Source organism: Cimex lectularius, unplaced genomic scaffold (assembly GCF_000648675.2).
Source record: "Cimex lectularius strain Harlan isolate CLEC.00 unplaced genomic scaffold, Clec_2.1 scaffold239, whole genome shotgun sequence".
Classification (NCBI taxonomy): domain Eukaryota; kingdom Metazoa; phylum Arthropoda; class Insecta; order Hemiptera; family Cimicidae; genus Cimex; species Cimex lectularius.
Window position 1 is genome coordinate 630172 of NW_019392837.1, and position 10011 is coordinate 640182.

General features: G+C 34.4%; 1 protein-coding gene across 3 annotated transcripts; it reads left to right on the forward strand.

Moving 5' to 3' along the window:
- The first annotated feature begins 4084 nt into the window (after positions 1 to 4084).
- LOC106665652 (homocysteine S-methyltransferase 3-like) lies at positions 4085 to 8927 on the forward strand. 3 transcript variants are annotated; one of them, XM_014392236.1, is made up of 6 exons: positions 4085 to 4253; positions 7365 to 7555; positions 7613 to 7765; positions 7822 to 8084; positions 8146 to 8357; positions 8685 to 8927. In XM_014392236.1, the coding sequence occupies exons 2-6, from the start codon at positions 7399 to 7401 to the stop codon at positions 8836 to 8838; spliced, it is 939 nt and encodes a 312-aa protein (XP_014247722.1). In that variant the 5' UTR covers positions 4085 to 4253; positions 7365 to 7398; the 3' UTR covers positions 8839 to 8927. The 3 variants fall into 3 exon arrangements, with proteins under 3 accessions (XP_014247722.1, XP_014247720.1, XP_014247721.1); XM_014392234.1 differs by lacking the exon at positions 4085 to 4253 and adding an exon at positions 5004 to 5105; XM_014392235.2 differs by lacking the exon at positions 4085 to 4253 and adding an exon at positions 5122 to 5171.
- Positions 8928 to 10011: the final 1084 nt, after the last annotated feature.

Here is a 10011-nt window from a genome sequence, read left to right on the forward strand (position 1 = left end):
AAATATTTATTGGTAAAAATAATGAGGCAGCATTTTCTTTTACCGAGAAAATGATACAAAATCAATTGGTTGTAATTTATGTCCTGCCAGTGCATGTGAATTGTAGTGATTCAAAATACAAGATGTAAACAGTTTTAATATAGTGAAATTTCATCTTGAGGTCTGTAGGGTGATTCGTCAGTCGGGTATGAACGCGGAGTGAGGTGAGATGCAACTTGCCGTTAGCTAAGATGGCGAAAAGCCAAAACGTGTCTGACAGACCAAAAGCAGCGAGGAAAGGCCATACAAGATTATAAGAAAACAAGTACAATTAAAAATATATTTTTTTGATTTGGCACATTCTCTTGATCCTGGTCGCCAGGCTTCGCAGTTTTAGTCTGTAGTAACCTCCGCAACTTTTATAAATTTAATAAATTTGATGCATAGTTTCATTTTATTTTGCCAGACAAGCGTCTTTTATACGATTATTTTCGCGCTGGGTTTAGCTGTGTTGCCTCACCCTGCTTAAAAGCCTGAAAAGGAAGATTCTGGATAGAATGAAGGCGAAATGCCAAAACAGACCAAAAACTGTTAGGATAGCCCGACCAAAATGATCGAGAAAAAAGTTAAGTTGCAAAGTTTTGTACAATTTTTTTTCTTTTTTTATATAACGAGTCATATAAATCCTCAGAGTGCCGGTGTTTTTGAAAAAAAAAAAAAAATTTGTAAATATGTCGGGTTCGAATTCAGGGCCACTGGATTCGAACCCGGGACCTTTACCTTACAGTGATGAGCGCCGTGTCAACGCCTAAACCGTTGCGGCCACCGACGCCCTCTTCAGTTTATTACTGAGTTAAAGTCACACATAAGAAAATTAGTTTTGACCAATAAAAGATGAAAGATCATTACCGGGAAAATGTTAGTTAAAATAGTTAAAAGTAAAAGAAACTATTTATTTATTTATTTTAATTTGGTTATTTCTTTTGATCCAGGTCGACCTTCCGTCGTTTTGGTCTGTCAGGCGCATTTTCAGAATTTCCCTATCTTCTGTGATTGATCTGTGGGTTATTTTTTAAGTTAAAGCCTTTTATTCGTACTAATAAATGTGAAGATTGTGTAGGCCGTTTTTATATCGTAAGATGAGGCCTGCGGAGTGATGTACAAGTTTCGGCTTTTAGCGGTCTTTAGCGGTAGATTTGGCTGGGGTGCCTCACCCTGCTTATAACCCTGATGAACTAATGAATACGACGTTATACCGAAACGCGTACAACAAAGCAAGATAACATCTGCTCAAAATGATATGAAAACAAACGGGGTTCTAAAGTTTTGTACAAATACTGGATATTTCAACTATTTGATAAAAAGCTCAGCCTATTATTTTGTCAAATTACCATAAGGTCAAATTACAGAAAATTTGTTTTTGTCTGAGAAAAGATGAAGGGAAAATAGGGTGGGCCAAACTTTAATTTTGGCTGTTTCTCCTAGGAAATGAGATATTATCGTCCCACCGCTATAATCATTGATTCCCTCCAATAACACCCAAAATTAAGTTATTATTATAAACTAAAATAATCTCTTATTGGATTAGCAATTTTTCATATTGTATAAAATGTGGTCGTTTCGGTTCTTCTTGGTCCACATACTCTCGCGTTTCGGACTCTCAGGCTGTTAGTGGAATTTCGCCATCTTCAGAGGTTCATTTGTGTTATTTGATCAGTCAAGCAGCTTTATTTGTTCCAATAATTGTGAAGAGTCGAGATACAGAAATTAACCAAATGAATCTCTTGAAGTCTGCGGGGTTTTGAAGCTCCAGTAAGGCCGTTTCCGACCATCCTGCGGCGGATTTTGCTGTCTCGCCAATCCCTGCTTAGAACCCTGACCAACCCCTGAGGATGGCGATATGCCGAAACGAGTATGACAAACCTAAACAGCAAGACCAAGCAAGCCTTTTCTATCATCAATAAGTGCCACATCGCGCGCAATATCCTCAGCATTAAATGACATTTTTAAGTTTAAAAACTGAAATTAAGAAAACAAAGATGAAAACTAAACAGTTTATTGCTTTAGAATTCAAATGAAACTGAATAAACATTTTAAATTTTATCAAAAGTAAACATTGAAAAGACTTTTGGTAGACCAAACTAAAGGGAAAAGACCAAGCCACAAATTTTAATAGCGCTCTCGACAGGACACGCAAGAATGGCAGAATTACACAGAAGACAAAGACTTTGAGCCCTGAAGATGATCTCAATAAAGATCGAAACGTTGGCACGATAAAGAAAATGTTTTTTTGAAATCTACATCACACCAGAACGCATCTCACGTTTTTCAAATAAATTTTAATAGATTTGCCAATGTATTTCAATATAATTCTAATATAAAACTTAATCTATTATTTCGTTAATTTTTTACATTTACGATTAATGGCGAGAAATTTCGGTATACAGACGATTAGTTTTCACGCATAAAGGAAGTTAAAACAGTAACAGTTTGGTTTTGATGATATAAACTTTGAATTGACCGACCATTCTTATTAATTTAAATATTTAAATTATCGATAAAAGTTAGATGATATCGGTTATGTAAGCAGACCAATTTCTTCCAAACTATAAACCAAAATTTAAGGCCTGTTGGTTTTTTTAAAGACAAGGCACAAATAATGTTAGCAGTTTGTTGAACTAGTCTGAACTTTGATGATAAAGGCCATCAAGGGAGGCGATGAACCATGATGATTCCGGATTTTAAACCGAGAACGGCACACCTGAAATGTCCAAGTGCTCCATCAAGCTTAATTTTAACCTGAAACTTTTTTAAAAAAAGACCAATATTCCGTGGAAGTAGTACAGTGAAACGAAATATTGCTACTTGTGCGTGATCCAGGATTTCACACCCACTCAAATGCGTTTCAGCAACCTGTTGACACCAGCTTTGATGTAAACAAACAGCAAAAATGCATAATTTGAGCCGTTCTGGCTTTTGATGGTTTATCAGTTTGCAAACTCACAATTTGATTTCAATATTGGTATGGTAAATATATATATTCCTTAGTATTCCAGGACGTTTGTTTTTGTTTTTTGTTATTAAGACATATACAGAGTTGATATAAAACATTGCTTAGATTTCTGCCAATGCGAAACGACTGAACTAAAATTTATAAAACAGGACCATTTGCGAAAGGTCGATCTCTTCTAGTTATTTTAGCAACAATCAGTTTGACTTTTTGTACCATTTGGGTACAATATCATGAATCTAGATATTAGAAATAATTAATTAGGAAAATAGCACTACATGATACGATAGTTAAAAAGAAGTCAAGAACGAATACAGTTAAAAAAAATTAAAATAAAATAAACGAACGAAAGTCCCTTTTCACTCTATCCCTGAGGCGTTTTGTTCTTAATCTACCGTCACAATTTATCCGGGAAAGGTTTAATCATGGTTCAGGATAATCTGAAAAAAAGGCATTTTATAAAACCGATTGCACATGTTTATCAGCACGAGAGTTAATGAAGGTTCGTGTTCACACCGGGCCCTGCGGCGTTTTTCCTTTTAAACTGGGTAGATTTTGAGCCAATTGCTGACACATCATTCGGTTGAGGTTTTTTATAGGTCTCTTTGATAGCACCAGCAATCATATGGATGCTTTAGCGTAATCCCGATTTGCGCTTTAACCATGGCAGTTTATTATTCTGTTGATTAATTTGTGTAGTGACAACAGCAGTCATGAGTGGAGAACCTATAGGAGGAAAAGTCGATGACCTGTTAATATTATTTAATAAATTTAAATAAATGATATTTCAATATAACGTGTGTTTCTTAGTGACCTGTTGTTTCATAATTTGTTGAAGTCGTGAGGAGCGGTCAAGAATGAGGTAGTTTAAAAAAACACCTTTTTAATTTTTTTGCAGCGTTTCGACCTTTATTCGGGTCATCTTCAGGGCATAAAGAGTCGTGATATTCTTGTGGTGTCATATCGGTTTCGTTTCACAACACTTTCACACAAAACCAATATGACACCACAAGAATATCACCGCACTTTATGCCCTGAAGATGACCCGAATATTAACGAGGTGTTTTTCTAAACTACCTCATTCTTGACAGCTCCTCACGAGTCCAACTAATTTCAATATAACAAATGTGCGTGGAAATTTTGACCGAATACCCTTCACTTTCTCATTTGCGGGTTGGGGGAGTAGCCCACCCCTCAGAACAGTTCCTGCGCACAGCAGTTCATACTCCTCAGGGGTTTCAAGGGGACATCAGAAATTTCATTTGTAAGTGCTGACGCTTTATGCGACATTTTGTCTTATTGTAATGTTTTTTTATTGTGTATTCTTATAAATTTGTCATTCTTGTTTAATTAATGTTATTAATTGTTTATCGTAAGGGCGTCAAATAAGTCTAGATGGTCATGGAGCCTACATAATTTTAAAAAATAGTGTTTACGAGGTTTTTATTTTTTGGATTTAGCATCAGAAGTAGTTTTAAAGAAGGTTTTTGTTTTAAGTTTTAGTATAATTAAAAACAAATATAGTAGGGAATTTCTTGCAAACTATAATAAGAGGGACATCGAACGGAGGATGGACGTGATTCGGCGTCACAATTCATCCGGCCAAAGTCCATTCATGATTTCGATCATAATTCAGGGACATTTTTTTCAACCTATTGCACATGTTTATCAAGGAAGATAGGCTTTGGACATTATCATAAAAATCTCACGGGTCACGGGTGATTACAACAACTGAGCAAGGATAAAAGCCGGTAGGAAACAAAAACAAGACTAAGGAGAATTCCATGAGAGTTGTTACTTAGCTTCTGTTTGTATTGGCCCGAAAAATAGCAATGTTTCCAAACACTATAGTGACAATTTCAATAACACAGCAGAAGGAAAAAATTACCTAAAGAAAGGGGAAAATTTCAAAGGAAACATGTTGGAAATGAGGATGCAGCGATTTCTGTTGAGTTGGAACGTAAGCCGAATACAAATAAATAACAGATAGCAGCACAGAAAAATGTAATTTAAAAACTGAATCTTCGCGTTTTCCGACCGTATTGTTTTCTATTTCTCCTTGAAATGTGACAGATTTGTGATAGCAATCGTATGACTTGGAACCGTTCCCGTTCAGGTATGTTAATTTAACTGCATTTGCCTACTGATGCACTACAATAATTAATTTTTTCTGTTAGAACAGGTAATAAATAAATATACTTTTATTTAATTATAACTTGACCATTTGTTTTTCACCAAAAAAATATTAATTAAAGAAGGCCTGTTAGAAGTCTGTTAAGGAATCAAATAGCTCATTTCAATTGCACAGCCAATTTTAAAATATTTAACAATATTGCATATATATTGTCATTATATGTATATTTAATATATTCATGGTAAAGTATAATCATAAATCATGATTATGACTTTTTTTGACATTTCATTTCTTAAGAAAATTGCAAATCAGAATCTGTTAAAGTGTAAATTCGCTTTTCTTCTTCATTTCAGCTACTTCAACAATCACTTACAATTTTAAAATATTTAACAATATTGCATATATATTGTCATTATATATTCATGGTAAAGTATAATCGAAAATCATGATTACGACCGTTTTGGGCATTCCATTTCTTAAGAAAAAGGCAAACCAAAATCTATTAAGGCCTCAATTCCCTCATTTTGCCTACTTCAACAAGCTACACAGTGCGATTTTGAAATATTGAACAATATTGTTGTATATATATTTTTATTATATTCATATTTAATATATTCATGGTAAAGTATAATTCCATTAAGTTCACAATTTTTCATGGTCCGCTTGACCAATTAATATCATACAATTAATTAAGGTTTTAAGTGGAGATAAAAAAGTCAGTGTCATGAGCGGGATTCGAACCCACGACGTTCGGCTTGATACGCCGCTACTCTACCACTTGAGCTATCGTGACTCCATGAAGTCATGATAGCTCAAGTAGTAGAGTAGCGGTGTATCAAGTTGAAGGTCGTGGGTTCGAATCCCACTCATGATACTGACTTTTTTATCTCAACTTAAAACCTTAATTAATTGGTAAAGTATAATCATAAATCATGATTATGACCTTTTTGGACATTCCATTTCTTGAGAAAACGACAAACCAGAATCTGTTAAGGCCCCAATCCGTTCATTTCAACTACTTCAACAAGCACTAACAAGTACTAAGCACAATTTTAAAATATTTAACCATATTATTGTATAGTTATTTTAATTATATATCTATATGTAATAATATTGTATATTTATGCTAAGGTATAATCATAAATGATGATTACGACCTTTTTGGATGCACCATTTCTTAAGAAAATGGCAAACTGGAATCTGTTAAGGGCTCAATTTGCTTGTCTTCTTCAATTTAGCTATTTTAACCACTTTAAAATATTTTACCTTTTTATTGTATAAACAATATATTTTCATTTGATGCATAAAAAATATATTAATGCATACACTAAAATATAATCATTATAACGATTACAGCAGCCTTTTTGGACATCTAATTTCTTACGGTCCCAAGCATGCAGGATTCGTCGAACGCCAAGCAAAGTTTCACTGAATCCTGGCTAGATGAGTGCTCGGTTACTCATCGAGCAACAGTAGTCAGTGCTCACCTCACTTTTCATCAGTGCACAACTTTTCAGGTTCACACATGAACTGGGCAGTTGCACAATCCTGCACGTGTATGCACTATTTGGCGAATGCCAAGTCGAGCATATCAACATTTAGCAAATATTCGGCATTCAGCAAATCCTGTATTGGAGCTACATTTAAGAAAATGACAAACCTGACTCTGTTAAGGACTAAATTCGCTTGTCTTCTTTATTTCAGCTCCTTCAACAAGCTACTTCTTGTTGCTTATTTTGAAATATTTACATATATATTTTCATTTATCTGTATTTAATATACTCAAGCTTATATAATCATAAATTATGATTACAACAACCGTATGGAATATTCCATTTCTTAAGAAAATGTCAAATGAGACTCTTTTAAGACCTAAATTCACTTGCCTTCTACATTTCAGCTATTTGAACAACTGACTTCATTTTGAAATATTTCACCTTATTACTGTATATATTTTCATTTTATCCATATTTAAATGTTCATGTTTATAATAAAGTAAGTGCCACTGTTCCCGCTTGATATTCCATTGACACACTTGGACAATCAATTAATGTCTATAACATTTAGTTGACTGTATTGTACTGTTTTACATAAAAATTTTTAACTTTTTATTAATAATTGACAAATATTTGACATACTGGCATGTTGCAAATAAAAATAAATCAATAGCTAAATATTATTTATAATTGTTACATATGTTTTGTACTTGTTGCTTAAAATTGTATTTTTCTATATTTTTAGCTATGAGGTTTATTGGCTCTTGATTAAAAACAAAATGAGCTCAAAAGGAGCAGTATTAATCGACAGCGGTTTTGCAACCCAACTGAGAAATTATATATCAGGAAATCTTGATGACCATCCTTTATGGGTCGCTCGATTTTTGGTGCATGACAAAAATGCCTGCCTGTCCGTTCATAAAGATTTCATTAGGTGTAAGTATACTTTATAAACAATTACTTAAATTTCTAATTAAAAATTAAATTTTTTAGCCGGCTCGACTATCATTAGGAGCAACACGTATCAATTAAGTTTGCAAGGTTTTATAAAGCACATGGAAATGTCTGAAAAGGAAGTTACAGATTTGGTGTACGTAGCTGTTAATCTTTGCAGGCAGGCTGTCGAAGAAGTAAAGCACCCTGATGGTAACTAAGCGCGTTCAAGGCGTTATTTCAGCGCTCATGTTCATAAATGTTTTCAGGGGTAAAAGTGAAAATAGCCGGCTCAGTCGGTCCATACGGCGCAAGCCTTCACGACGGATCGGAATACACGGGCAGTTATTGTGATTCAGTGACTTCTGAAGAATTTAAAGAATGGCATAGATGGAGGGTGTCAAATCTGCTCAAAGCTGGAGTCGATTTGCTCGCAATTGAGACTGTACCTTGCTCAAAAGAAGCTCTTGCCATCCTCGACTTACTTAAAGAATTTCCTCAAGCTAAAGCTTGGCTTTCTTTCAGTATAAAAGTAAAAACTATCATTTTAAATTCAATTATATGTTTATTAAAAAAATATTGGATGGTTTTAGAATGAAAAGGAAATAAGCAATGGAGAAAATTTTGCAGAAAGTGCGAAAAAATGTTGGGACAAGTCAAACGGGCAGTTGGTCGCCATTGGCGCAAACTGCTGCAAACCGGAATTTATTCTATCGCTTTTGACTTCGCTTAAAGAAAAAGACAGTTCTATCCCTTTCATTGCATACCCGAACAGTGGAGAAACCTTCGATGAGGTTAATAAAAGGTAATAAATGTCTTTAAACATCTTAGTGGGACCGCTCTAGCTGAAAGTACATATCAATAGAAGATTGGGGGCAGAATTGGGTTTCAGCAGCCTTGAATTTGGCCCCAACCCTCTTTGAAAATGAGTTTCTTCCTTGGAAGAACACTGAGGAAGAACATTTGTTGTTTAAAGTTCCCCAAATGGAACCAGGAAGGAGTACAATACACTGTAAAGCTGCATTGCTCAGGGAGTACTCCTCCAGTTCTGGTATCCAATCAACAAAAAAAATAAAAAATAAATAAAAATAAAACTTCTTAGAAAATAAAATTAAATGACCTTTTATTTCAGGTGGATTGAAGGCAGCAACAAGGGAAAGGTTGCGGATTATGTACCTCATTGGCTAGAAAAAGGGATTTCGTATGTTGGCGCTTGCTGCCGAAACACTGCTTCTGATCTTTTGGATATTGGCAAAGTGTTGAAAAATCGCCAGAAGGTTAAATAACAGCCTTATGCTTTTTCTAAAGTTAGAAAAAAAAACCAATGTAGATAAAATACAATATCAAGAAATAAAGACAATTTTTTAAAATATTATTTGGAGTACACTATTAGAAAACCATACATTTTTGTAACTAGACTTCATGATTCATGCTTCATGTTTTTGTTTCTTTTCTGAACAGTAATGCCATTTCAAACAAGTCGCCTCAAAAATTGGTCAATAATGTTAAAATATTTATTTAGAAATCGTGAGATGCGGTCTGGTGTGATGTAGGTTTCAGAAAAACATTTTCTTTATCGTGCCAACGTTTCGATCTTTATTGAGATCATATTCAGGGCCTGGGATTTACAAACATTGTTTACATATTACAATTACAATTTGGATGTGGAAAAGTGAATTTATAGAATGCAAAATATATTTTATATATTCAATCAAAGTATTTCTACTCAAAGTGTTTGTCTTCTGTGTAATTGTGTCATTCTTGCGTGTCGTGTCGAGAGTGCCAGTGAGATTTTGCTGTTTTGTGTTTATATACGTTGGATTTTGAAGGGGTTCTTTGAGGTGAAAGGAGCCGATGCCTTATACAAAAATGTCTTTTCTAAACCGACTTCCTTCCCCACCCCTTCAAAATCCAACAAACACTTTGAGTGAGTAGAAATACTTTGATTGAATATATAAAATATATTTTGCATTGTATAAATTCACTTTTCCACATCCAAATTGTAATTGTAATATGTAAACAATGTTTGTAAATCCCAGGCCCTGAAGATGATCTCAATAAAGATCGAAACGTTGGCATGATAGAGAAAAAGTTTTTCTGAAACCTACATCACACCAGACCGCATCTCACGATTTCTAAATAAATATCGATTAACGGTCACTAATCACCACATATGTTAAAATAATTTATTTCATTTTTGTGGTCATTGCCTATCATTTTGGTCTGTTTATCCTTGCTACTCAGCGGTTACAGCCGAATTAGTTTCATCATCCCTTGGACTACCAGACCACTCGAAAAAATGTCACAATTTATTTATTTTTTTAAACAATGGATACCAGGAACTGGAGATGTTCTCTTCTGAGCACTGCAGCTGTACAGCTTATTGTTCTTTATCCCTGGTTCATTTTTGGGGGCTCACAACACAAGAGCGAATTTGAGCCCCCGGTGTGCCGGTGTTC